At 62.9% G+C, this 27913-nt stretch overlaps 1 protein-coding gene across 5 annotated transcripts in view; it reads right to left on the bottom strand.

Moving 5' to 3' along the window:
• Nucleotides 1-14689: 14689 nt before the first annotated feature.
• The window catches only part of SH3TC1 (SH3 domain and tetratricopeptide repeats 1), a 37166-nt gene continuing 23942 nt past the window's right edge, over nucleotides 14690-27913 (bottom strand). For all 5 annotated transcript variants that reach the window (XM_037046414.1, XM_037046423.1, XM_037046431.1 and 2 more), the window contains 8 exons: nucleotides 27264-27305; nucleotides 24110-25774; nucleotides 21887-22067; nucleotides 20671-20821; nucleotides 19184-19306; nucleotides 18346-18496; nucleotides 17191-17387; nucleotides 14690-15645 (listed from right to left, as the gene is read on the bottom strand). In XM_037046414.1, the coding sequence (XP_036902309.1) occupies nucleotides 15388-15645; nucleotides 17191-17387; nucleotides 18346-18496; nucleotides 19184-19306; nucleotides 20671-20821; nucleotides 21887-22067; nucleotides 24110-25774; nucleotides 27264-27305 (2768 nt within the window). In that variant the 3' untranslated portion in view covers nucleotides 14690-15387. The remainder of the gene's footprint in view (nucleotides 15646-17190; nucleotides 17388-18345; nucleotides 18497-19183; nucleotides 19307-20670; nucleotides 20822-21886; nucleotides 22068-24109; nucleotides 25775-27263; nucleotides 27306-27913) is intronic.

The following is a 27913-nucleotide window of genomic DNA, read 5'->3' as shown; positions in this document are numbered from 1 at the left end:
CTGGGGCCTGCCCACACCTTGCAGCGCGGTGGGGGGCTCTGGAGGAGCAGCGAACGCTGTGGGGAGGAAGGACATTGGAGACCCGTCCGTGAGACCCCCCATGCTGCCCCGAGGGGCTCTCCGACCCAGTGTGTCCCAGGGGACTGAGTCATTGCCCCCTGGCCTGGTGCTGGAGGACCCCGTGGGACCAGGCATTTCCCACGAGCCAGCATCGCAGTGGTGTCCAGTGGTGTCAGTGGTGTCTGGAGGCAAGGGCGTCCCCTGCAGACTCTCTCTATTTGAGCTCCCTGGCAGTGCCCGCAGGGAACACCCTGAGTTCTTGGGCCCAGGGGCTGCTGTCTGCAAGGCTCAGGGTCCTGCAGCGGCCGGTAGGAGGGTCTGGCTGTCACCCCTCCAGATGTGGAGTGGCTGTGTCCCATTAACCCAGGGCTGGTGCCTGCGTTACTTACAGTGCTGGGAATGGAACTGAGCCCCTCCAGCTGGGACCTGGCGGGGATCCAGGACCTTCACCTCCCCCCCTCCCACCAGGGGCACCCCCACCTCTGCCTGGAGCTGGACAAGTGCTACACAGGTGCGGGGCCACACCTGCTTCTCAGGCCGAGTTCTCCAAACTCGGGGCAGGCTCCGCATTTTGACTGGCCCCCTTGTCTGGGCCTGGGCTCCCCATCGGATGAGTTGAGAGCTTACCACACTTTGGGGACCTGGAAGGCCATCCCCGGCCACACCCCGATCTTCGATAAGATGAGTCCTCTGACATGAGTGGGTGACTCAGAGGGTGGGCCCTGCTCCGGGCTGGGGTGGGGCGGGGTGGTGACGTGGGACACTCTCTGTCTGCAGCCTCCCCTTGACACCCCACACTGACAGGGGGCCGCCCTCCTCACCCAGCCTGGCCCTGGGCCTGGCCTGCAGGAGCGGGGAGGCAGGCACGGCAGTGGCCAGCACTCGCCCTGCTCTGGGGACCCTGGGAAGCAGGTGCTATTGTGTCCCCCATCTTGCAGGTGCAGTTGCCCAGACACTGGGAGGTGGGGTGATGTGCCCAAGGCCATGGCACAGGGCTGGGCCCTCTCTGAAGTCGGAGGCTCAAAGGGTAGAGAACTTGGAAGTGTGAGGGGCCCATGGAGGGGTCTCAAGGCAAGGATCTGGGGGCAACTTGTAGGAGCTGGGGGACCCCAGCGGACAGCCTGCAAGAAAACGGGACTTTATCCTACAGCCCTGAACCCCTGGAGAGACGCTGCACCAGGCCCGCCAACACCTGGAAACACGAGGCAATAAAGGTGTTGAGGCCCAGATGCGGAGAGCCTACAGGACAGGAACAAGGGCAGCGGCAGGAGGGCCCCTGGCGGACGGAAGGGGTGCCATTGGGGCCTCCGGGCCGGCAGAGTGGGGCCTCTGGTCTTCTGTCTTTCTCATGAAACAACAGCCCTCAGCTGGGAGCAACCTCGGCCCAAGCCCTTCTTGGAAATCGACCCCCCCCCATCCCCGATCCCAGGTGGGCGTGAGCCTTGTCCTGGACTGGAATGGCCCTCCACACAGGGAGGACCGGTCCTGCTCACCCTGTCTGGCCACGCGGCTTGCCCTGCCCCCTCTGACTGCGTGCTCTCCTGGGAGCACGCCTGCGTGCTCTCCCACCCGAGGAGCCGCCATCGGTGCTCCAGGTGGCCCCACCTTGTCCTCCCCAGAGCTGGGGGTGGCTGCCCCAGTGTAGCCGCTCTGGCCACCCGGTGTCATGGGCGGTGGTCTGCAGGGCACTCTCTGAGCCCAGGAGCGGTGTCATCCCCAGTGCAATCCTGCAGGGGGCTCCAGTCGGCCCACATCACAGGGAAGAACACTGAGGCTCAGAGAGGTGAGGGGACTTGCCCAAGGTCACACAGCCGCCCCGGCTGGAAGAGGAGGGTGTGAAGTGGGAATATCAAAGGCTGGTGTCACATGGTCACAGTCACAAAGGTGAGCCATTTCAGCCAGAAGGGGCCCCGCAGGAGCCGACAGGCACCACCGAGCATCTTCCAGTGCTTGCGCCCATCGGGTGGGAGCCCCTCCTTCACCTGCCCGCACCCCTCTCAGCCTGGACCCGGGGCAGGCCCCCAGCACCCACGCTGTGGCAGTGTCCAGCTCTGGAGGCAGGTCTCAGGGCCTTTCCAGGACTGCTCCCTGTTCTCCCTACCAACAGAGGCCTGTTTCCCTGTTCTTAATCATGAAACTCAAGTGGCACTGAACCCAGAGCCAGACAGGGGCAAATCCCGATTGGCTGAGCCCATGAGCCTATCCCACCCCCTTCCTCACTGATTGGTTTAGTGGTGCATTCTTTAACCCAGGAGAGCCAATTCCATACAAGACTTTTGCTGGAGCAGCGTCTCCCCCTCCTGCTCAGACTCTTTCCCTGGGTGTGGGAGTCAGGAAAGCTGGGTCTGGCAGCCCTCTGTGGACCCTGGGAGAGGAACTGAAGAAGGAGAGAATTTATACGGCCCTGCAGGGTGGATCTGCACCTAGATCATGCTGTTCCTGAAGCTGCTGTTCTCAGCTCTAACAGCCAGCAAATCCCCTAAGATGTTAAAGTCAGTGTGACTTGGGTTTCCTGTGGTTACCTGCGCAGAGACGGGTGTACAGGGGCTGCGCCCAGCCAGACCCTGGGAGTAGACACAGATTCATCAGGAGAAGTCAGCTGGGAGTAGTGGGCTCCATAACCTACCATTTTAGAGTGCCTACTGTGTGCTAGGCACACAGCACGAGTTCCCCATTTTACAGGTGGGGACCTGAGACTAAGAGAAGGGAAGGGACTCACCCGGACCCTGCAGCTGGGGTTCGCATCCTGCTGTCTCACTCCAGAGCCTGCGCGTCTCTCTCTGCGCAGGAAGCTTCTGCCCAGGCACGGCATGTGCCCTGAAGCCCAGAGCCCGGCCACACTGAACATCCGGGACTGGGGGGGGCCACAGTGCACTCTGGGTGGCACCTCTCAGGGACGCATCTGGTGGGTGTGGCCGATGCCTGGTGCCTTGGGACCTATGCAGCCAGCTCTGGACCTGGAGCACCCAGGCTCCGCCCCGACCGCCATGTGACTGAGTCAGCAGAGCCTTCCACCACCCTGGTCCTCAGTCTCCTCCTCTGGAGAATGGGTGCACTTGGCTACTGCTCTCTTGTGCACTGTCCCGGCCGCTGCCAGGGGACTGGCTGGCCAGACGGAAAAAGTGCCACAGAAGGGGCCAGCCCGCTGCTGGGCCCCGCTGGGGACACAGCCAGGCTGGGGCCACTGTCCCTGCTCAGCTCCGGGCCTGCCCTTCACCACCCAGCGGCCAGCCCCACCCTTTCAGGACCCAGTCAGCTCCAGGCTTGGCCCATGGTGGCACATGGGGCTGCAGATCCGCTGCCCCTCTGGCCTTCACACAGCAGGGAGAGGCCCGGGACCAGAAAGCTGCCCGGCACGACACAGGGGCATTCTTGTCCTGGAGTGGGGGGACGAAGGAGCCTGTGGCATGCTCCCACCCAGCGCGTGGCCAGGGTCCTGTAATTTCTTGGCGCAACAGGCGGGAAGCTTGGGCCCTGCGGCCGCCGCGGCGCCCTGTGCAGCAGAGGCCTCAGTGTCACCCCAGCCTCTGAGGCAGCTTGGTGCTGACACAGCACTTCCCCTCCCACTCTGGCCCAGCGGCCCCGGTGACCTCACCCCCAAGGCATGCCCTGTCTGCTGGGGAAGCGAGCGGAAGGGGCTCCCCCACCAGCCCGGCCCAGGCCTGCCCCCATCATTTCCTGGGGCGCCCCCAGCCCCCAGCCCTCTCCTCCCCCACCGTGCAGGCTCCCCGCAGGGGCAGCTTTCTGCTCTCCCGGGTGCCCTCCCTCATCTCCACCCTCCACCCTCCATCCTGGACTCTTCCTCATCTTCCAGCGCTCGGTGTAGTCCCGCCTCCCCAGCCCTCGGGGTCAGGCTTGGCCCCTGGACTCACACTGGCCCTGGGCTTTCTCTAAGTGCTTCATGTGGCAGGTGTCACCCTCATTTTCCTGGGCCACCACGGCCCGGACTAAAACCGTCCGCCTTGCCGCACACCGAACTTGCGTTTTGCAGGTGCTCCTCCCTGGCTCAGGCAGCCCCTCCTCCCAGGACGCTGTCTGAGTCTCAGAGGCGGGACTGGGGGGGTTCACGCTGCGTTTGTTCTCCCCGCCCAGCGCTGCTGCGGTGCAGCCGACCTGCGGCCTCGTGTGACTTCACGGTGTACGTGGCGTCGGTCTGACACGTGTCTGCCTTATAACCCCGCTGTCACCATAGCTGCCACCTCGGTCTTGTCACACAATCACCGAGTCTCTTTTGTGGTGACAACATTGAAGGTTAGCTCCTTAGCAGCTTTTATGTTCCTGTGACCGCCCTGCGCGGTGTGTCACACCCCGGCACATCCCCAGAACGTGGTCATCTTCTACCTGGGTGTCTGTGCTGTGGACCGACACCTGCCCACCCCGGACCAGCACGTCCCCGCGGGTTCGGCCTTCTCAGGTCCCACGCATCAGAGACGCCACCCCACACTCTTTCTCGAACCCATTTCACTTGGCGTAAGGCCCTCAAGGTGCGTCCATGCTGTTGCCAATGGCCTGATGCCCATGTGCTTCCGACCCAGGTCTGCCTCCCGGGCCCACCCTTGGGTCCCCGCTCCTGGGCACGGAGGGTGTCCTGGGTGGGTCACGCCCCAGGCACCAGGATCGCCTCAGCCTTGCCTGGAGACCAGAGCCCTGTTCCATGACCAGCGTGCACAGTCACGCCACAGGTTGGGGGGGGTCTTCCACGGAATACACTAGAAAGATGGCGCCATGGGCCCAGGTTTCCATGAACAGGGCCAGGTCTCTGGGGCCAGTCCCCAGCACCCTGGCCCTGCTCACCAGGGTCTGGGCCGGGGGATGGTCACTCGGATACAAGCAGTGTGGTTCGGTGGCTGGGAGGAAAGTCCTGTGGTCGCTTGAATGAAACCAAGGGCAGTTTCAAGGCGCCCCACCCCACCCCCATCCAGAGGCATCTTGTGCTCTGAGGGAACCTGGAGCGGGGCTGGGAGAGCGGATGGACTGCAGCCGGGGACGGAATGTCACACAGGCTGCTGCAGGGTCCCCAGGGACTCATCCGAAGGCAACGGTGAAGGCTTTGCCAGACCTCGGCTGCAGGTGCGTCCCGGGGGGCGTCAGTGACACTGATACACTGTCTCCTTCCCTGCCACACAGCAGGCCGCGGCGGTAGGATGCCATCCACACGCGAAAGGGGTTGCCGTGCCCCCCAGTGAAAAAGGAGGGGACAGCCCACAGGTCCGGGTGGTGCACCAGGACAGAGGGTGGCAGTGGTGCAGGCCCGCCCTCCTCCTGTCAAAGCTGGGGGACCCTCCAAGGTGGCCCAGGCGGTGGGACTCGGGCTGGTGTCCTCTTATGTCGATCACCTCTCTGTTTCTAAACAGGCTTTGAGGGCATGATTTCTAATAGTTATTTTAGAGTTGTGTTCATGTGTGTGCACACACATGTGTGCGTTAAGTGTGGTGCCTGCATGCACACACATGTGCACGGTGTGGGGGGGGGGCCTGCCCCGTGGGCGGTTGCTCTGCGTCCAACTCCAGCCACCGTCTGGCCCAGCGGATGTCCTGGTCTCCAAGGCCCGTTCCCAGCCCAGGATGAAAGCTCTTCCCGGCCCTGCGGTCCCAGGACTCTTTCTGGGAGGAAGAGGAGTAGACAGGGTCCTGCGGTCTCCAGCCTGGACCAGACAGCGGCCTGGGAACCTGAGGGCTTGGGGCTGCCTTCTGCTCCCCGAAGGCCGGGTCCCGGGGGAGACAGCTGCCTTTTCTGTTTACCGCCCAAGGAGCAGAGCGTGGCGGTGACTGACACCGGGCCACCTCTCGGTGCAGGTGGGGCACCGCAGGCCAGGTGGCACGAAGCGGGCCCAGGTCGCAGACCCAGTGAGCGGCACCCGGGGCCCGGGCTGGGGCTCAGCCCCACGGCCACCCCACCCTGCCACGAGGGCACGCTCCCGCTGGCCTCCTCAGGCCTTAGCCCCAAGGAGGACACTGCTGATGCAGCAACGTGCTGGACACGAGCCCCACCTTCGAGGAGATGGGGTCCAGGAGCATCTATTGAGCACCACTGCATTCACCTGGGACAGCCGAAGGAGCGTGACTTCCAGTCTGCGTTTGGCCGATGTCTGTGCTGAAACCATCCCTGAGCCACGAACCCCATCCAGGCCGAAGCTCTGCCGTGACCAGCTGTGTGCCCTGGGGAGGGGGCCCAGCTGTGCAGGTGCCACTTCCGCACCTGTGAAGTGGAGTGACAACACAGAGCTCGCCTGACATGCTGACGCAGCCATTCAGGCAGCGTGCAGCCCTGCTCGAGGTGGGGGTGGGGACGGGGACTCCCACACACCCGGGAGGGTCCGGCTGTGCCCGTCCTCGTCAGTGAACTCTCCCTGTCTGTTTCTGTGTCAAATTGGGAAAAATGACTAATGTCATAAAACTTGTTCATGAATAGCAGGATTATCATGATCGACTGTGTCTAGTAATACAATGTCATTGTAGATGATTTGGAAAGTAGCGAAGAGTCGCGGGAAAACTGGGTTACAGGTCGCCCCCACGCCGCAGGTTAAAGGGAGGCCCTGAACAGGGAGCGTCCACATCCTGACCCCCAGAGTCCTGTGAACGTGGCGGCACTCTCAGACCTCAACACCACACCGGCCTGGACTATCGGGGAGGCCCCGATGTAACAGAGAGTGTCCCAGTGAGACACACAGGGGAGGGGGAGGGGCAGGGGGAGGGGCAGGGGGAGGAGGCCTCCAAACATGGAGGCAGAGCCTGGGCACAATACAGCCACTGCCCAGCGATGTCTGGGGCCACCAGGAGCTGGGAGAGGCAGGAAGGACCCCCCCACTGGGACCTCCGGAGTGGCAGCCGTGTGGACACCTTGGGCTCAGACTCCTGGCCTCCGAGACGCTGAGAGGATGAATTTCTGTTGCTCTGGTTGCCACGATCCTGGTGATTTGTCTCCGCAGCCACAGGGGCTGGAGGGGGCAGAGCGAACACTGGCCCCAGTCCCCACGGCTGGAGCCGGTCCCCACTCACGTTGGGGCTGCTGTCCTCCCTCAGGGCGGTGGCCGGGGGGCGGGGGGGGGATTGCGTGTGTGACAGTGTGCGTGGTTGTGTGTGAGTGGGTGTGCATGGGCACCAGTGGGGTGTGTGTGTGAGTGGGGGTGTGAGCGTGTGAGAGAGTGTATGTGGGGGTAAGAGGGGGTGTGTGTCAGTGTGTGAGTGGGTGTGAGTGTATTTTTCATGGTTAAGATCGGCAACAGACCTTGCAGTATCTTCAGGTTAAGAACATGATTTTCTCATTTTATCCCATTATTTTTGCAGAATTTATATTTTTCTGGTCATGAACTATATATCACAAATACACGTTTACCTTGTAATCTTTGGAAGAGGTAGAAACACACACGGGATAAAAATCAGACTTGACTGATTTTTACCTCGGCTGACCTCACCCAAGGTCAGTACCTGGCGGACAGGCCAACGGGGGCGGCCACTGTGAGGGAGACCCAGCAGCCCCACGGCCCCCGAACAAGCCCCACGCACGTGTGTGACACCCCTGCGCACCCACCCCATGGCACCGGAGACCCTGTCCTCAGAGAGACCCATGCAGTTGCTCACGGCCACTCTCTGCCAGCCCAGAGCCGGGCACCCTAAAGGGACAGCCAGACCAGCTGTGGCAGAGACCACGGACAATGCCGTCACCCAAAAGAAAGAGACCGCTGTCACATGCAGCCACCTGCGGTGTCTCAAAGACGTTATGTTGATTTTCAAAAAGTTCAGCATAAGTGGCTGCCCAGTTCCACATACGTGGCCCCCGTGGTCTGAGGGAGGCAGACTCGAGAACAGACTGGGGGCGGGGGCGAGGGACTGTGAGGCGGCTGTGACCAGGCGGGGTAGGGCCGGGGAGCAGTTTGCACACCGATGGCAGTGGGGGTGGCCCGAACCTGCACATGGAATGAAAGGGTCCCAGGGGTCAGGTGGGGGGAAGCTGAGTGCCGCGCACGCTGGGCCTCCCCGTGCGACCTCTGCAACTTCTTCCAAACCAGGGGTTATTTCAAAATGGGAGGTGAAAAAGCATCGTTCCAGGAAAACAGAAGCCACTCCAGGCATTTCAAACAGGCGATGGCCCCTCGCCCAGCTCCCATGGGACAGACAGTGAGGATGCAAGGATTGTCCCACCCCTGGTGGGCCCTCCAGCTGCCCTCAGGCCCACCTGGCCCCTGGAGTTCCAGCCAGACTCTCAGCCCGGCCACAGGCACGTCGCACTTGCCGCTGGTTTTCTGACTCCAAAAGGCGGTTCTGTTCCCCAGCTGCTGGCCAAGGGCCTCAGGCCACTGTCACATAAATAAATCGTTAACAAGATAAGCAAAGTGTCAACACACACTCAAGTGACGAGGAGGCACCGATGATGACGGCACCAGCCCCCTTGGACAACGTTCAGGCTCCCACTCCAGCCCGACCACCCCAGTGTGCCCGTGGACGCCACGCCGCCCTGGGTGCGGGTCGGGGGCATCCAGCGCCGCAGGAGAAGTCTGGCTCTGCCCTCCCCAGGCCACGCGCCCTCCCCGGGCCTTGTCACGCTGCGTCCTGGAAACGGACAGCCGGGGCTGCCCAGCCAGCATGCCTGCGGTGGCCCGGAGCAGGAACCGGAGAACCTGTGTTTGTCCAGCACGCAGCCTGGCCAAGTCCTCCACGGCAGGAGGCCCGACAGCTTGCAGCTCGGCCTGACCTCGGCGGAAATTGTACACAACAGTAACTCACGGCAAAAAGGGAGGGGGCAGGGAAGGGGCACCTAAGGGATATCTGCGAAGAGGACCTCCTGCTCAGGGTTCGGAGCAGAAATCTCCGAATCTTCCTCCGTGTGGGCTCCAAGCCCTTCCCTGACCTCCCAGGTTACACCTGCCCAGGGGTCCCAGGGAGGCAGTGACCCTGCCCAGTCCGCAGCCCCGGAGGACCCCCTTCAGGGCTGTCCTCACGTAGGACGTTGCCGAGGTTGCCCTGCTCTGGATATATGCACGCGGGGCCCCTCCTCCCAGCTTGCGCCTGGTCTCGCTCCATACCCCCCCCCACCCCCGTCTCTCACGCACCCTGCTCTGCAGTCTTTGTGTACCGGGTCCCTCGGGTCTGTCCGTCCTTCCCTCTGTGGTGTCTGGTCACTGGGGACATCCCTCCCCGCCCCGGCTCATGAAATACTCTCACTCTTTTGTGTGTTAGAAATTCGCATGGTGTCAGCTTCTCCATGCCGTGTTCCTTCCACTGAGAGCAGTGGCACTTTGAGGAGGTCTGAGGCAGGGACCCCAGTTCCCACGGGGCGGCCAAGCGCCCCTGCACGGGCAGCTGAAGGGTCCTCGCACCGCACGCATCAGGGGTCCGCACCTCGGCCAATTCAGTCCGCGGCTGCCTGTCACTTCCTAGGCAGGGCTATTGGTCCCTGTCCCAGTGCTATCCGGCGGCGTTCATGAAATAACTTTATGTGAAACCATCGGGCCTGGTAGGACAAAGGCCCCGCCCCAACTCCTTCCCTTGTAACCCAGAGCAGGTTCGGCCGCACCCCGCTTCGAAAAGCCGCTCCTGGAGATGCGGGTATCAGTGTAAAGGAAGTGGCCGATTCGGGTGCTGGCCACCCCGAAGGTGAGGGACTCTCGTCGCAAAGCCCACCTTCCCCTCTCAGGGCCGGCAGGGGCTTTTGCAGGATGGGGAGGGAAAGTGGAACGAAGCCCTGGGCAGGGGCTGTGGGCCCGCAGCCCGTCCTCGCCGGTCCAGTCCGTCCTGGGCCTGTGGCGTCAGCACCTGGCACCGGCCAGCACCGCCACCTTGCTGCAGCCGGGCGAGCATGTTGCCCGAAGTCCTGGGCACAGCTGTTTCTAGAAGGAGCAGGAACTGGAACGGCGGCCCCGTGGGGACACAGGAGCTGTCGGGGAGTGAGGGCTTTCAGCGGCGAGCTGGTGCGTCGCCTGCCGAGTCCACAGCCTGGAAGCCGAGCAGTGCCGAGGGGTTGCTCCCTCCCGCTCGCCTCCGGGGCAGCTGTTCCCGATGGCTCCTCCTGCCACATAAATCCTAGAACGTTTGTGAAGTTTTACATAAACCCCGTGGGATGTTGTTTTTGGAACTGCCCGGAAGCCGTACGTCAACTTGAAGAGAACCGACATCTTTACTTACCACAGCGAGTTTTGGTACCCAAGAACACAGTAAATATTTGGTTGGATTTATTTCAGGGTATCTCAAATTCTTTGTGATATTCTACGTTGTGTGAGCTTCAGAGCGGCCCTTCCCAGACACTCGCTGACAGGCCGACGCGAGCTCACCCTGCCCGGGGACCTTGGTCGGTCCGTGTCCCACGAGCCTGCGCCTCTCTGGCGTTTTCCGCATTATAACAGTTGTTTGGCCTGTGAGTAATGTCCACTTGTCTCTGTGACACTTGGAGTCTGTTTTTTTTCTTGGTTTGCTGCATTTTTCGGGACTTGACCTCCAGGGTAATGTCACCTGGAAGTGTGGAAGCCACTGGCCTCGGCCTGGAACCCAGGAGCAGAGGGCTCCTGCCGTCCCTCTGTGCGGTGTGGTGGGCGGCCCTTGCCAGGCCCAGGTGGGCTGTGCCCGCTGCCCGGTACCCATCCCATGTAGGCGGGGACCAGAGGCCACGGAGGACTGGTCCTGAGTGCATCCAGCCAGCGCACAGGACTCCGGGGGTTTTCTTGATCTGCCCCAGGTGCTGGCTGGAGACTGGGGTGAGGCTTGAAGGGCTGTCCCCCGTGGGCCAGGCAGAGGTGAGGAGGGGAGGGCCCCCTTCCTTGTCCCCCAGCTTCCCCAGCCCTGGCAGGGCCCCTGGGGTGTGTTCTGAAAAGCAGACATAGTGTGGTTGGGACCAGGTCAGGGCCCGGCCAACTTCACACTCGGCTCCGGGGCCGCCCATGTTGGGAACGGGCGTGTCCACTCAGCTGGGCGGGGACACCCGCAGTGTGCAGGGTCATGACCCCACTCCTCTGGGCCTCCCTGCTACCCTGTGGCCCCCTGGAAGCCCCGGCAGAGCCAGCGCAGGGCGGGAGGGGGCTGTTGGGGTGGAAGGTGAGCAGAGAGCAGAGTCCCTGTCCCAAGAGGAAACTGCCCCCTTGGCTGCCCCCCACACCCTCTGGGGCAGGGCCCTGCCCTGAGCCTGAGACAGCCGGCCTCCCTTGATTCTTTTGGGAACCCAGCTCTGCCCTCCCCCAGCCTCACAGCCCCCCAAATTGGTAGGTTCCGGAGAGCTTCCGTCAGCCTGCAGACGAGCCCATGCTGTTTGTTCTGGGAGGGACACCCCTGTTTCCCGGAGACACCCCAGGCCCTGCATTCCCTCTTCCTGGGGCGCCTGCGAACCCCGCCCAGAGGCCGGGTTGTGAAACTGTTTCTGGTTCTGGCTGGGCAGTGGCGGCTGGCTTCGGGAGCACAGTGGTGGGTGGACAAGGGCCAGGCTTGCAGCCCACAATGGTGGCCCCTGGGGACGAGCCCAGAGCCCCTCAGGCCCGGGGCCCTGGCCTGTAGGGGACAAAGACCCCTGGGCTCAGTGGAGGCCCCGCAATGGAGCTGGAGGGTGGCCAGGAGCCTGTGGTGGGAGCCCTGGCCCTCTGCCCTCCTCAGTACCCAAAGCCCAAGTTCAGCCTCGTGCCCTTGCATGTGGAGCCTGGGCCGAGGGCAGGGGGAGACAATGGGGCCTGTTGGGGGGAGCCTCCAGGTGGGGCTCCAGGCTTCAGGGATACCTGGGCTAAGCCTAGGTGTTTGTTACCTGTGCTTCGTAACAGAGGGTCCCAAACTTAACAGCTGAAAACAACACCATTTATTATCTCAGTTTTTGTGGGTCCGGAGTCGGAGCCCCACTCTTTGCTCAGAGTCTTGGCAGGCTGCGAGCCCTGGGGCTGTGATGGCCCCTGAGAGTCAGGCCCCCTGGTGGCTGGCAGATTTCGTTCCTGCTGCCGCGGGACTGAGGCCCGGCCACAGTCCCTGCTCAGCCTCTTGCTCCGGGTGCCCCCCATTGGAAGTTCGCCGGGTGGCCGTGGGCCCCTTGGAGGCCATGGGAGAAGGTCGGTGGCCGCACCACTCTCCCAGCCGGGAAGCCGGGCCCTTCCTAAAGGGCTCACCTGCCCAGGCCAGGCCCGCTTGCACGGTGTCTCATTTAAGTCACAGGCAACTGGTGAGAGACGTCAACCACTCCTGCAAACGCTGTCCCCCCCCACCTGCGGGAACCCAGGCGTTCCATCCCACCCTCGGGGGGTTATAAAGAGCCCAGGTAGCGTCCTGCCTTCCATCTGGGTCAGAACACGCCAGCGTTTTCATTCCTGCCTTCGCAGCGGGGGCAAAGGCCAGGCATTCCTCTCCTTAATAGTTTGGCAGGGACCACTACCCCTAGTTACAGGCCCCCAAATCGAGGCGCCCAGAGGGCAGGCCCCTAGTACAGGAAGGGTGCCTTCTGCGGGGCCCCGGGCCACACCGCCAGAGGGGCAAAGCCTGGACTGGCCAGGACCCCTCTCCTCACCGCCCCCCCGCCACCCCGCTGCTGGTGGACAAGTCTGGCCTGCACAGCCTGCCACGGACACTCCCCCACCGGGCCCGAGGCACAGGCAACCACTACTATCACAATGTCCTCAGATGCCACTGGGGTCCCAGATGGTGCCGACTGGAGCCCCAGGGGACCCCTGACACCCTGCCCTGCACCCGCGCAGGGTCACTTAGATGTACCTCTCTGTCCACGTAGGACACCCTCTGTGGCCACTTGAACCCCTCCACCGATGGGGAGTTCACTTCTCCCTGAGGCTTTCCCACCTCCCGTCTCCCAGGAAGCCCACCAGTGGGGGGTTCAAGGGGGAGAGGAACGCCCTCTCCACAGAGAGGAACGCCCACCTCCTCACACCCCCATGGTGATAATGACAGCCAGTGATGCTGTGTGTCCTGGGGATAGTCACACTCCCTCTCTGAGCTATGGTCTCCTTATCCAAACCAGAAGCTGACTTGGGTAGGCTCACACTGGCCCCGAGGATGAAGCTGGAGCAGAGACGGAGGGTGGAGACAGCCAGGCTGCATGGACCCCAGTGCCCCTCGGTCAGCAGCTGCATGACTCCAGGCTGGGTGCTTCCCTGCTGCTGGGGGAGGTGGGTGGCAGAGCTTACCCGGGCCCCCGGCAACGAGTGTGATTTTGTGCCCAGGCTTAGTGGCTCCCCCGGGAGTTCTCCACAGGGCCCCCAATTCCCTGGCCTGCAGTCTTTGATGAGTTTGCATGCAGTAGGTGTGCAGTGAGCCAGTATGGGAAGGTGACTGAGTTGAGGCACCCGCCCCTTCTCCTAAAATCTGCTTGGTGGGGCTCTGGATTTGGTGCCTGTTAGGGCACAGGGCTGAGCACATACACAGTGCCAAGCATGTGCCCCTCTCATGGCCACACTGCTGAAAAGGGGGCTCTGGAGCTGCTTCCCGGGGTTCTGACCTCCGGAGCCTGGAGCCCTGCCCTCTACCTACCTGCCCCTCACCTCAACCGCAGACGAGAGGCTGGCGCCCAATGCCTCACGCCCTCTCTGTGCCCAGCACAGTCTCTCTTCATCCTCAGAGCCTGGAGGTGTGGTTTGTCTTTGGTGACAGACAGGTCACAAAAGAAGAGACCGAGGGTCTAAGTGATTAAGCAACTCAGCCAGAGGAAGGCAGCCCTGGGTCCCGTGCTCTGTAGCTGTGGTTGCTGGCGCCCTTTCCACAGAAATAAGTATTGTTATAGGAAACAGGCCAGGATTAGCCGGGACCTGCGCTGAGCCGAGTCGAGCCGGGGGCTGAGATCCTCACTTCAACCAGGTGCAGGGTCTGCCCGCCTCATGTCAGCATCACCAGCTGGCACTTGGAGAAAGAAACTCTGTCCTCACAGATCCCACTGCCTGCGAGTGGGGGCTCAAATCTGACCCCAGGGCGTGGACGGCTGAGCCTCCCCCGCGGACCTCCAGTAGAGCACTGGGTCCCGGGAGGCCAATGCCCGAAGTGGGTCCGGGGGTGAAAGCTTGTGGCCAGACGGGGAGGGCATGGATGCCGGGGCCACGCCGTCTGAGCCAGGTGGTCTGCAGGTGACCTGCTGAGGGTCCCACTTCACCCCGAGTGGCTGCAGGCCCAGGCCTGGGGTGCTGGCCAGCCGGTCACAGGCCTCAGGAATCTGTGTCCCCAGGGTTACTGTGACAGGCACTTCCTCAGGCCTCCTGTTGTCCACTGCAGTGTGTCCTCCGTCCCACTTTCAGCCCAGCCCCGGAGAAGGTGGACTGGGGTCAGGATTAGAAGCTTTGTCAGCAGCTCTGCTGGGACAGGCTCCTTCCCCTGGGTGTGGGTTCTGGAAAGCTCTCTGCTGCCCCCTGGTGGGAGGTTTGCGGCTCTGGGGCTCCAGGTACCCCCGGACCAGAGGAGTAAGGGTAGATCTCTCCTGCTGCCCTGCCTCTGAGACCCCAGGCTCCGCCACCGGTCCTGGGTGCAAACCCAGACCCAGGACGGAACCAGCACTCGGCCCTCACTGGTGAGCCCCCGCCCGGCCATGGTCTCCCCTTTTGTGAACTGAGGCTCTGGGGAGAGGGGGTGAGAAGTGACCACTCGTGGGTGCAGGCTTCCTTGGGGTGAGGCCCGTGTTACACAGGGGTGGTGGCCGCTCAGCGTCGAGAATCAGAACAATGTCACTGAACCTGTCACTTGAAGCGGTTGGTTTTATGTTGTGTGAATTCCGCCTCATTCACAAAATAAGTTAAGAACAGCTGGAAACAGTGCCCTGTGGGCGACAATGGCCTGGACACGCCTCCCTGGGCCTCGGGCCCCCTGCCTGGAAGTTGGAGGATTTCAGTGAGGAACGCTGGGGTTCTCACCCTGGGCTGGTGGGAGCAGGCGGGTGGGGCTGGGGTGGGCGGTAGACCTTGAGTGTCCCTCCAGGCAGGTGGGCACTGCCATGCCAACCTGCTTACCGTGCTGAGCTCTGGGGCTCGGCGCCAACGGTTGTGCTGTGTGCCCATGGGCGAGGCACCTGCCCTCTCTTCCTTCAGCTGTAAAAGGGGCCCACAACTGCCCCGACCTCACAGGGAAGCCTGAAGGTTAAAGGCAGAGCACAGTGAGGGCTCTGGGAAGGGAGAAGGGGAGTGACTTGCCCCAGGCCACACCAAGAGTGGCTGGCAGGGGACCTGGCCTGGGTGCGTTGGACTCATGGCCTCCCCACTTGCACCTGAGGGCGGGTGCAGCAGCAGCGTGGCCCCCTGGACAGGGCCTGGCCCTGGGTTCTCCCCAGGAGGCCTGCAGACTTGAGGAACTGACTGTAAGAACGTTTATTGCTGCCCAGCCCCTCCCCTTGTTTCCCAGAAAATGAGCCACCAGGCCCCACTCCCAGAGGACGGGGCCCTCAGGGCGGGTGGCCGGAGGCCAGCCAGGGGGCCCGCCCCCAGCGCTGCTGGGGGGCCAGGTTGACCCTGCGGATGTTGAGCTCAGAGGCAAAGGCCCGAGCCTTCTGGTAGAAGAACAGGGACTTCTCTCGGTCCAGCAGGAAGTTGTGGTAGATGATGGCCAGGCGTGTGTAGATTTTCATCTGGGCCTTCTTGTGGCCCAGGTCCACGGCCGCCGCCAGCGCCAGCTGGTAGTACCCGGCTGCGTCGAACGGGTCCTGAGGGGCGGACGTGCCATTTAGCACAGACTACACGTGAACTGACCCTGAGTGGGAGTGGGGAACCCGCGGAGCCCCTAACCCCTGAGCTGCTCCCACGCCCCCTTCATCATCTCCACCCGCACTAGTCACCGCACACTGGCTGCAGCCTGCTGCAGGCAAGACCCCCTCGAGGCCAGCAGCGGAGGTGCCCCTGGTGTTTTCCTGGGAGGAGCCCACCTGCTGCAGAGCGGCTGCCTGATGTCTGGGGGCACACCCGTACACCTGCTGCGGCCTGGCCACCCCGAGTCCCTCCCAACCCCCTACCCAGAGCCTGCTGTGGCTCCCCCTTCCCTCCCTGGAGCCAGGGCCTCGCACCCTGTAGTCCGCTCCCCTAGCTCCTCCAGCCGCTGTCTTGTCCACGCAGCCCAGGCTGCCCCCACCACCCCGAGACCCATGTGGCTTCCCCCTGGGCTGAGGCGGGGCCTGGCTGCCATTCCCAGAGCCCCCTGCAGGGCCCACCCCAGCCCAGGGCCATCGTGGCTCCTGTCCCTCCAGCCAGTGTCTGCACTCAGGCCAGCATGGCCGGACCCCTCCAGATGCACAGCCCTGCACAGTGTCACCTCTGGAAGCTTTCCTTGTGATTTTGATGGGGCGCAACTACCCTGGACCCCTGCTCCTATTTCAGAGGCATCTTTGCCTCCAACCCAAGGTCCCAAGTCAGGATACCCCGCCCTTACCCCCATTCCTGTCTCCAACCGCAGCCTGGAAGGCTCAGAGTCGGGGTCACACAGAGCTCAGCTGCAGTGGGGACTCCCACCGTCCATAGGGTCCCCCAGAACCACCGGGCTCCAGCACAGCCGGAGGCCACAGTGACCACTCCTGACCAGCAGGTGTCACTAGCATACAGCCAAGGCCACCAGCTCTGATGCCCCCCGCCTCACTCAGCCTGGCTGCCTGGAGTGGTATCCCTGCCTGGAACCCCAGGGCAAGTCACCGCCAAGATTCCTCCTGTGAAGTGGGATGATTGTAGCCACCCTCCCCAGGTGATGTGAGGATTCAAGTGTCAGAAGATCCCAGGAAGAGCTCTGCACAGACTGGCAGGCTTCCTGGAAGAGGTGCCAGGATTTGGGTTAGATCTTGCATCATAGAAATAATGGTGACACCCACCCCCTCACTCCCTGGAAGTCCTTTCCCCCTCCCACATGTCTGTGGCTAACTCCTGTTCGACTGTCCAGACTCAGAACTGTGTTACCTACTCCAGGAGGGCCCCCTGGTTATACTTCCTTTTGTCCTTTACTTAGTTGCTGCTGCCCTCTGTTCCCATGTCAGCCTCCTCCGCTGACCCTGAGCTCTGAAGGGCAGGGCCTGGCCCTGCTGGGAGCTCGGAGAGTCTGCTGACCACGCCCACTCCTCACTGCCAGGCCTGGAGCCCCTGGGGCCTGAGACTCAAGGGACAGAAGACCTGGACCCAGGCCTCTGGGGCTGAGTGGAGACCCCACCTGAGGCAGGAGATGGCTCCCCGTACCCCGACGGCCGATGCCCCGCGCCCCTCCCTGCACCCACCTTCAGCTCATAGAAGGTGATGTCTCCGAGCTCCAGGTACACTCGGACGTAGTACAGTGTCTCCTCGTCGAACTCCAGCGGCGAGCGGCAAAGCGAGAGCGCCTTGAGGTAGAAGTGCTCGGCCAGCTCGCCGTGGCCCAGCTGGTGGTGCAGGGCGGCCAGCCGGTGGTGGGCCACGCGCTCACTCAGACAGTCCCCTAGGGACGCGAGAGGGGGCCGCACGTGAGGACACGCTGCCCGGTGGCAGGGGCGCAGGCCTGTCAGGAGCGCCTGTGCCAGCGCCGTCTCACAGCTTGTGCCCGTCACCTCCCACCTGGAGACTTGCTCTTCCCGTCTATGAGGTGGGCCCAATAATGCCTGTCTCCTGCCCACGGCGGGGCAGGGTCACATTGAGGGCTTGGGGCCCCCCCTCCAGGCCTGCACTTAGCCACCTGCGTGGGGTGCCTTGGTTGCTATTTTGGACTAGGAGACCCCAAAAGCCATTCAGTCTGAGCCTGCCAGTGCCAGGGCTCTGGTCCACCCCACACGTGATCTCTGACCCTCCTGGTGTATCAGCTGCAGCCCCTGCCCCATCCTTGGGAAGTCATCAGACCAGCTGCGCCCACCTCCCCTTCCAGGTGAGCACTTTGGGGCCTGCATGCAAACCCTGCTTCATGCCCTCCGTGCTCCTGGCCTTCTCGGGGCTCCCCAACCCTGGGAAAAGACAGGAGGCCTGGGACGGTACAGTCAGGTACCGGGAGAGAGGGGTGCCCAGCACCGAGGGGCGGGCTTCTGGAAAGGGGGCTGGGATTTTGCCAGCCAGAGGACAGCAGGGACTGGCCCAGTGAGGGGAAGGGTCAGCACGCGTCCTGGCAGGCTCAGGGCTGCTGGGAGGCCTGGAGTGTCTGGGCTGTAGGGCACAGTAGCTGGTCTCCTGGTTGGCGAGGGGAAGGGGGAGGAGCCACTGAACTGGTCACGTCCAGCCATACAGGGAACAAGGCCCTAGCAGGGGCTGGGAGGCAAACTGCAGCCCCTCTCTGCCCACTCACACGGAGAGGGCAGCCCACGGATGGGTGGATGGATGGATGGCCGGTCCCGTCCCGCCTCCCATGCACCTTCAGCTCCTGCCCTCCTGCCCTCTGATGTGGAAGCCGGGCCCAGGGGCACGGGGCTCACCCAGGGAGATGCTGAGAGCCAGGGCCACGTGGGCGAACTCCAGGCCCTCCTGCGCCGTCCCCAGTTCCGCCAGCAGCGCCACCAGCTTGTTGCACAGCCGAAGCTCTGCCCCCTGGTTCCCTGTGGTCACAGCCAGTGGCAGCGCTCGGTCCTGTCCACACAGGCAGGGAGGTCAGGCCACCTCTTACAGTGGCCAGCCCACACCCAAGACCCTCAGAGCCCCAAACAGAGTGCTGGGGCTGCCTGCCCTCACGGTCCCACTGTCCTCTGATGGAAAGGTCAGCTCAGAGAGGTCCTGACACCCACAGGGCCGTGAGCAAGCTGGGTGTGACTGGCAGCCCACCTGTCTGCACTGCCTCACTCAGACCAGCCGCTCTGTTCCTGGACAGTGAGGGCCTGACACCCTCTGTGTGCTGCAAACGCCGTGTCTATCTGGACCCCAGGGCTGAGCTGCCCGCCAGGAGCTGGGCAGACGGGAAGGGAGAAGCCACCCTCCCTGGGGGCCTGTGCAGACTGGGCCCAGGTCCCCATCCTCCTGCTGATGTTCTGTGTCCTTTGGCATACCCCTGCGATTCTTGGAGCCTCAGCTTCCTCATCTGTAAAGTGGGGATGGGCTGACATCCCAGGGTCATTGGAAGTGACCAGGGTGCGCACTGAAGCCTGTATCTGCCTGTGGCCCTCATGGCCCTTCCTTCCGCTGTCCTTGTGGGTGGGAGCCAGGGGGTCATGACCATCCCAGACAGTGCTGCCTTCTAGGAGGCTCATGCCCTAAAGTACCTGTGCCTTGGCCCACCCAAGATGCCACTGAGCCCCCCTGTACTGCCCCCAGGCCCCTCACCCTGTAGAAGGACACGGCTTTCTCCCGCTCCCAGGTCCCATTGAAGAAGATGTCTCCAGCCGCCTCAAATAGCTCCAGCCCCAGGTTGGGGTCCCCTGCGTACAGGGCCGCGTCCTGAGCCACCTGCAGGGATGCGGCGCCTCTCATGAGACTCCCAGGGCGCCAGCGGGGCAGGGGCCCGCCCACCTCGTGGAGACCTTGCAGCCACTCCCGGCCCCCTTGTTGGGGGCCTTGTCCCTCACACCCTTCAGGAGGGACTGGGCCCATGCACCTCAGGCTCATTGTCACCCACTGGTGTGGGTGCCCTGTGTCCGGTGAGGAGGCTTGTCTTGGAAGGGCCCAGAGCTGGCAGGTGTGGAGTCTGGTGCAGGGCTCAGAGGTGGCTCCCAAACCCCGCTGCCATGCCCAGACCACGGCACCCTCCACTCCAGTCTCATGGGGTGCCCACCCCACTGTTTTTCCTCTGTGTCCCTTAGCAACACCTGATGGCATGTGTCTGTCCATCTCTCTACCAGAGGACCGTGGCTCTTGGCCTCTCTGCTGCGTCTGGGGCCTGGCACAGTGCCTGGCACATAGTGGGTACTCAGTAAGTGCTGCTGGGGAAATGAGAGGACCAGCCCCCGCTGGCAATCCAGCCATACCCCGCTGCAGGCAGTCCCGGACTTGCCACCCTCCCATGCACCTCTGGGCCTCTGCGCCTGTGAGCCCTGCTGCCCCCATGGGACCCCACTCGCTGCAACTCGAGCCAGCCTCAGTGACCTCAGGCGGACAAAAGCACACCCTCCAGTTCTTTTCTGAACCCCCCCATCCTGCTGCAGTCCTGGGGCCCTGAGCCAGCCCTGTTCAAGGAGCCTCAGCCGGAAACTGAGGACCTGGGAGCCTTAGCCCCTGGCCCGGAAGAGGTATCAAGCTGCTACTCGGAAAGGAAACAACTTACAAGGACCGTGAGCCTCCCAGTTTGTCCCAAGTCACATCATGTTTAAAAGAGGCATGCCACATGATGCGGGAGCCAGCCGTGGGCACACTGCACACACGTGTGGAGCTTTTGCTGTGTACCAGCATGGTGGGGGCATCTGTGAGGGCACATGCCTCTCGCCCCCAGGAGCTGAGACTTCTGTGGAAGATGCTAGGGGGAGGGGCAGGGTCTAGGGAAAACGGGCAGGTAGCACGGGCATCTGGCACGCAGCTCAACAGTAGCTTAGGGATGACTGAGTGAGTGTTCATGCACCCACACTCACAGCTGGGTGTATGGTGCACCAGTCCCCCACACCTGGATGTACAAGTCCACCAGTTCCCTGAACCTGGATGTGCAGGTGCATCAGTCCCCCACACCTGGATGTACAAGTGCACCAGTTCCCCACACCTGGGTGTGCAGGTGCCTCAGTCCCCCACACCTGGATGTACAAGTGCACCAGTTCCCCGCACCTGGGTGTGCAGGTGTGCCAGCCCCCCGCACCTGGATGTACAGGTGCGCCAGTCCCCCGCACCTGGATGTACAGGTCCACCAGCTCGTTCTGCTGGAGGAGGTAGTAGATTTTCCCAGCCTGCAGCCAGGCATATGCCTCCTTCTCCTTCTCCTGGAGGTCAATGAATATTCCCAGACTGCGCTTGGTGTAGTCCAGTGCTGACTTGTAGGCCCTGGAATTTAACACAGGGGTCAGAACCAGCACCCCCAGGCTGGCTGCCACGTGGGAGGGAACTGGGCTCTTCCAAGGGCTGGGCCAGTGCTGGTGACGAGTGGGGACGGGCCCTGCTCCGCCCAGGCTGAGGGAGAGCACAGAGCACGCAGGCTGCGGGGCACATCTGGCAAAGATGAAGGAGGCTCCTTGGAGGGAAACATTAGCCATGTGTCTGGGAGGGGCATGCTGCTCAGTCTCCGCCCACCTCCCGCCCACAGGCGCCCGACCTGTCTGGGTGCAGCAGGAAACAGAGCACTGGGAGGAATCCAGAGATCATCTGGGCCCAAGGCTTGGACTGGAGGGAGCCACAGTCACCCACAAGCTGTAATCACAGGAGGTGGGGCACTGCTCCCACGCTGCAAACTCGGGGGTAGGGCCAGGAGCATGCACTTCCGGCACGCTCCCCAGGGATGCGCATGCTGCCGGTCTGGGGACCCCCCTTTGAGAAGCATGGGTCCAGGGCACTGGCCCATGGGCCCTGCTGTGAAACCGAGGCCCAGGACTGGCCCCACTGGGCCCTAGGAAGCTGGGATCCTCCCTCTCTCCGAGAGTCCCCACATGGAAGGGCTTTGCCAGGCCCTGTGGGCTGTGTGGCTCCAGCTTCCCGTCACCCTACCTGGTCAGGAAGCCCAGTGTGGGCTTCACAAGGGACACGTGACCTTGAAGCCCTGCCCTAGGGGAAGCCGATGGGGCAGCCAGCTTCTGTGCTTCTGTGCACAAGACCCCTCTAAACAGAAGTGGCTGTTGTCCTCACATCTGCACTGGGCCAGTGCGAGCAGGCGCAGGGCAGGCAGACGTCAGCTTAAAGAAGCTACCGAGGCAGAAAGAACAGCCCAGGAGATGCTCAGCCTACCCCAGGAGGGGTGCAAGCAGAGACCGAGGACAGGTGACAGGGGACACCTGCATCATCATCAATCCATATGACCCCAGGCCTGCCACTTGGAGCTTGTCTGGCACCAGGGACCCGGGAGGCTGGCCCAGCATCCTCGCTGCCCCCCCCTCACTTCGCAGAGCCAGGCCTCACCGTTCAGTGCCCAGGGACAGGTAGAGCTGGCTGATGGTCTCCAGGAGCTTCCCCTCCAGCGCCTTGTCGGCCACCCTCCGGGCCAGTGTGAGCTGGAACTCGTGGTAGACGACACACTGGGCCGCCCTGGGCTTGGTCACACTGTAGAAGTGACACAGCCGCTGGACTGCACGCAGCTGGCCTGGGCGGGGCAGACACAGGGAAGAGGTGGAGGTCATTCATCACAGCAACATAAGGGCCCTGCTGTGTGCCTGCCTCTCCCACACCTCTGTGAGCTGGGGTCCTGGCAGGCTGGGAACCTGAGCCCAGACAAGCTGAGGAATCTGTCTGAGGTCTGGCCAGGGCCAGGCCAGCCACACTAGGGGTGCTAGAGAGACCACACAGCTGTTTTGATGAGCCCCGAGCCTGCGGTCCTGGCCAGGCTCTCCCAGCAACATGCCTGCTCCTGCTTCACAGAGCTCCCCCGGCCAGGACAGCTGGTCATGCCGAGCTGATGAGGCTGGACGCCAGCATTCTTACAGAGCAGGGGCGCCGTCTGAGCCCCAGGTCGAGCCCCACACACGGGGGAGGGGATGCCAGTCCTGTTTCGGCATTCCAGAACTGATGCTCCATCCAGATGCCAGGCTCCCAACCACAGCTTTAGTTGCCTCGTCTGAAAGCCTGGGGCCAGTTGAGAGTTTTGTCTGTAAAAATGGTCCATAGCCCTGGCCGGGTGGCTCACTTGGTTAGAGCATCGTCCTGATACGCCAAAATCCCAGGTTGGATCCCCGGTCAGGACACATACAGGAACCGACCAATGAATGCATGAATAAGTGGAACAATGAATAAGTGTTTCTTTCTCTCTTTCACATTGATGAATATAAAAAGTTTTTTAAAGATTCAAGGACATAATTTAAAAAATAGACAATAGAAAAACTGAAAAATTGGTGAAACCAAGAACTGGTTCTTTGACAAAATAAACAACAGGAACAACTCTCTGGCTAGACTGACCGAGGGGGAAAGAGGGGCGGGGACTGCGGAGGTCAGGCTTTAACTGTCACCGGGGTCACGGCCTCACGGAAAGGAAGGGTGAGGACAGACCTCTGTGCGTCGCGCACGCAGGCTCATCATACGACCGGAGAGGGGGGACAAATGCCTAAGAGGACGTCAATGACTGAAGCAGCCTAAACCATGGCCTGGAACAGCACCGGGTGACCCTGGGTATCACTCAGCCCTTGTCTCCTTGCTATTCAATACAGGGGTGGCGGTGGGGAACAACATGATCCCCCAGGTCCCCCAGCTTCTCACTTCCAACTCTGATCCCTGAGTGCCCTGAGGGGCCCATGGGGCCACTGGCCCGCACCTGCCTGAGGCCACATGTCCCCAGTCCCCTGGCTCGGCTCGTGGTTCTTCCTGGAGGTTCCGGGGGGCCCTGCCAGCCTCAGTGAGTGCTCCCCAGTGCTCTCAGGGAAAGTGCTGAACCACAGCCTGGGCTCTCCTATCCTTGCTCTGCCTCAGTCGAGGTTCCTACTACCTCAGTGCCTGGCCCAGCTCATGTACCCCAGGGCCTTTGCATGAGCTGCACCTTCTGCCAGCACCCGGGTTAAACCCTCCTTAATCCTCAGGTGCCACACAAAACAGGCTTCCCTGACCCATGAGTTGGGGCCAGGAGCTGCCCATCCCCATACTGAGGACCCACTTTGAGGTTTTGTGACCTGGGCCTCTTCCCCACTAGAGCTGCCCAGGGCCTGTCTGCAGGGGCCCTGCCCAGAGCCTGGTGCACTCACTCACCAGGGGCTGTTTGTAGAGCTAATGCCCCTCGGGAGGTGTCTGGTACGAGGTGCTGCTGGAGGCTCAGAGGATGCCCCTGCTAAGTCGCCCACGTGTTCAGGGCCCACTGAGGTCTCTGCTCGGCCCCCCACCCGGCCTGGGCTACATCCAGGGTGACCCTCCCCCATCTGCCCCTGCCTGTGGGAATTCCCCAGGCCATGGGGCTTCCGGAGCTCAGGGCAGGAAGCCCCAGGCAGACCAAGCCAGGTTGGTGGCCCCTCGGTGGCGCCTGGTCCAGTGTGGGAACACCCTCCAGCAGGTGCAGGCAGCAGCAGCTTCCTCCCCGAAGCGTTCTCAGGGGTGGGGAAGCACCGCCCCCTGCGGTGAGTCGCAGCCCCAGGTGCACTCTGAGAGGATGTGAGAAGCACACCTGTCCACCTTCCAGGAGGCCAGCATGGGCTGGGCGGCACTTACTCTCCACGTGGTCCGTCTCCACGGCGACCAGAAAGGCCCACTCGTAGTAGCACCTGCCCTGCTGGGTGAGGGCCTGGCGGGTATGCAGCTGCCCCAGCTGCAGGAGCACCTGGGTGAAGTCCCGGCCACACTCCCTGCCGGGCAGCCGTGAAAAGAGCCACACGGCCTCCTGGAGGTAGTGCTGGGCCAGCCTGCTGGCCCCAGCCTGCAGGCAGAGTGCCCCGAAGTTGGCCAGGACCACCGCCTGGTTCCGCGGCTGGCCCCGGCCCTTGGCGACACGCAGGGCACGGTAGTAGCCCTCGGCTGCCTGCCGGGTCCTGCCCATCCTCTTCAGGGCGATGGCTGCCATGTTGGCAATCGCGCCCTGCTGGTCCGCACTGGCTACCGCTGCGTCCAGGACAGACTCCAGGATGTGCAGGGCCACCGAGTTCTGCCTGTGAAGCACGTGCAGCCGGGCGAGGGTCACCAGGTGGTCCACGAGCAGGCTGCCGCCCGCCTGGGCATCGGCCTCCACGGCCTGCAGCATGGCAGAGATGGCCCTGCCGTGCTGCCCGTGGTGGCTGTGCAGCCGGGCGAGGCTGGCGCAGAGGCTGCCGCGGTGGGCCAGCCCTGTGCTTGAGGCTGGGGCGGCCAGTGCCTGCCTGAGGTAGTGAGCGATCTGGGCGGGGAGGTGGGGCAGCTGGGGGGTGTTCCGCAGGACCAGGTCCACGCTCCTGAGTGAGCTGGCCAGCGAGCCCTGCGTCCGCAGCGAGGCCACCCTGACGCAGCTCAGGGCCAGGTGGGGCAGGCACTTGCGGCTGTAGATGTCTGCCAGCAGCAGGTAGCCGTCTGCCGGCCACAGGGCCTCCGGGGCCCCCCAGGCCCCATGCAGGAGCAGCAGTCTCTCCAGGAAGGGCAGGGCTGCCTCGGGCTGCTTTAGGGTCACATGGTGCTGGGCCAGCAGGAAGCAGGCCCGGGCCTCAGCCTGTGGACTGCGGCCGCCGATGGCCCTGCGCAGGGCGTGTCTCAGGAGCTCCGCCTCTGCCCCAGTGCTGCAGACGTGGCTGGCTGTCCCCATGAGCAGGGCGGCGGCTCTGGGCACCAACTGCCCACACTTCTCCCTGTTCTTCTGCTTCAGGTGGACGGTGGCCAGGTTGGCGTACAGGGCCACCACCAGGAAGAGGTCGCCGAAGTGGCCCCCCAGGGCGCCCAGCGCTTCCTCGAAGTACACTCGGGCCTGGGACAGCTTGAGCCTCCGCACGCAGAGCCGCCCCAGGAGGAAGCAGAGCCTGGCCAGGGCCACGGGGAAGTCTGCCTTCTTGGCCACTCCCCGGGCCTGCGCCAGGTGCCCGGCCAGCTCCTCCTCGTCGGTGAAGCCACGGAACATGGTGCTCAGTGCCGGCAGGGAGAGGTCGTACAGGCCCCGGAAGCAGGTCTCATACCCGGGAGCGTCCAGGAACCGTAGCAGCGAGCCCAGGGCCTCCGGGTCAGCCCAGGCGTCCTCAGCGTCCAGGCAGAAGGAGGGCTCCTCGGCATCTGGTGAGCTCACACCACTGGACACAGTGTGGAGACCCCAAGACGCTGGCTCCTCAGGGCAGCTGGGGCAGGACTTTTGTTGTTCTAGAACATTCTTCACCTTCTGCAGGGTCTCACGTGGCTCTGGGTGCAGGCCAAGCAGAGGCATTTCTGCAAGTCAACAAAACCCCCAGATGGATTAGAGTCTCATCTGAGTGCAGGGTGGAGAAGGGACATCCCTCCCCAGGCACACTGTCCCTGTGGCAGCACTTTGCAAACACTGCCTTCCCAGGGAATGCCCAGCACCCACTGGGAGGCCGGCACACAGTGGGAGCCCAGCACACAGTGGGGGCTTAATCATATGGTTACAGGAGGAACGCAGGTCAGTTTGGCCAAGCATCCAAGTGGTCTCCTCTTCTTATTCTTCCTGTGTGAGAGCAGTTTCTGGAGACTGGTGACTTAGCTCCGTGACCCCTGGGAGACCCCTTCTCCCTTTGGAAAGATTCCAAGCCATCTAACAAGACATCTATCAGTGCCGCTACTGCCCACGTGTGGCTGTGTCAGCACCTGGGGCCTCCAGTCAGGTGCAGGCATCCCAGTGACACCATCAAGAGCCAATCAGGGGAAGGGGTGGACCAGCCTGAGCTCAAGAGCCACCCCACAGACTTGACAAGCGGCCACAATGCAGGAAGGCCCCTCTCTAGCATGGGGCTGTTTCCCACAGGGAAGGTTGGGAACGGCTCCCAAACCCCTCAGCTCGGCTGGTTTGAGACTTGGAGGTCCACAGTCATGAAAGGGTTAAAAAGAAAAAAGGGCAAGAGACGGAGAATCTGGGGATGCAGGGCTACCCACACCGCCTGCCCTGGCTGTTGGCTTTGGAAAGCAGCAGACCCAGAGCGCTGCCCGGCCTTGTGGAGCACACACGCCCTACTTCCTGCTGGGAAAACACCGGCTTTCAGGGGAATTTGTTTGGAGGAAAGAACCGGCAAAGACTCTTCTGTTTCAAATTCTCGTAAAACACTGTTCAAAAATAACTGTGCTCTTGTTAGTCCGTAAAGTCCAGGAATAAAAAACTACATAGTGGCAAGTTGGACTTGACTGCGCATTGGACTTGCTGAGAACACACCCACGTCCCACGCAGCAGATGGGTCCCCGGGCATGCGGGCCCTGGGGCCTGCCAGGCGTGAGGCCCTCTGCTGAGGGTAGATGGGGTCTGGGAGGGAGAAGGAGGGGTTCTCCCAGGACCAAATCCTCAGGGGAAGGAGTGGACCCCCCAGGGGCGTCTCCAATGTGGGGCTCCAAGTTCAGAGCCTGTTTGCCCTTTGACGCAGAGAATGCTGGGATTTTCAGCTGCTCTGGCTTGTGCGGAGAAACCCAGGGCTGGGCCTGGGCCCAGACTATGAGTGTGTGCCCAGCTTACCTGGGGACAGGGCCGGGGGACAAGGCATGTTTGATGGGGCCCGCTGCCGTGGCAGAGGGCGCTTCACCTTCCCCTCATCCGGCCTGCAGGCCGGGGCTCCTCCCCCGCCAGCACCCCCTGTGGACTAGGGAGGCCTGTGCCGACACCCATGGGTGGCCGGCTCTGGGCCTCTGCCTGGCGCTGCCCCCCGAGGCCCAGCCCGGAGGCCCGAGGAGTCTGTGCCGTGTGGGGAGGACGCACCTTGTCGTTCTGGCTGCTCGGCCTCGGCTTCTCCTAGCGTGTCTGGAGAGGGAGAGAAGAGACGTGTCAGCTACCAGCCAGTGCCCTCTGGGTCCGGGACTGTGTCGGGCAGAGGGGGGACCCCAGCAATCCAGTGCCCATGACAGGCATGGGCTCTGGGGCCACTGCTGAGGGGCCAAGAAGCTACACCTTCCAGGGTCTGCCCACCCCCACCCCCGCCTATCCGCCACCCCACACGAGAGGCTATGGCCGCCGCTGCTGCCCCTCTGGGGATGGGCTGCCCTGGACACCATGGGCTCTCCCAGGAGCAGGATGCTCTGACAGTGCCCCCCAAGCCTCCGTGTCCACCCCCTAAAGCAGGCTGCCCCAGCACTCGCTGGGCTGCCGAGGGAGTCCACGAGGAAGGAACTGTGGAAGGTTGTGTGAGAGCGGGGAGGCATCCGGCAGAGAGAGGCTGGCCCCCGAGCGCGGGTCTCAGTGGGGCTTCCTAGGGAGGAGAAGACACGGCAGGCCTGGCCCAGCCTTGCTACTCTGAGGTCAAGTGCAAGTGCGCCCGTTTAGAGAGAGAGAGAACTGTGCGATCCAGGGAATTCACCCCAATCCTGGCAGACAAGGTCAGCAAGCAGGCGGAGGTGTGCATGTATAGGCGT

This window comes from Sturnira hondurensis, unplaced genomic scaffold (assembly GCF_014824575.4).
Source record: "Sturnira hondurensis isolate 20B ecotype Veracruz unplaced genomic scaffold, ASM1482457v3 Scaffold0000780, whole genome shotgun sequence".
NCBI lineage: Eukaryota > Metazoa > Chordata > Mammalia > Chiroptera > Phyllostomidae > Sturnira > Sturnira hondurensis.
This window is presented reverse-complemented; position numbering and strand designations above follow the sequence as displayed.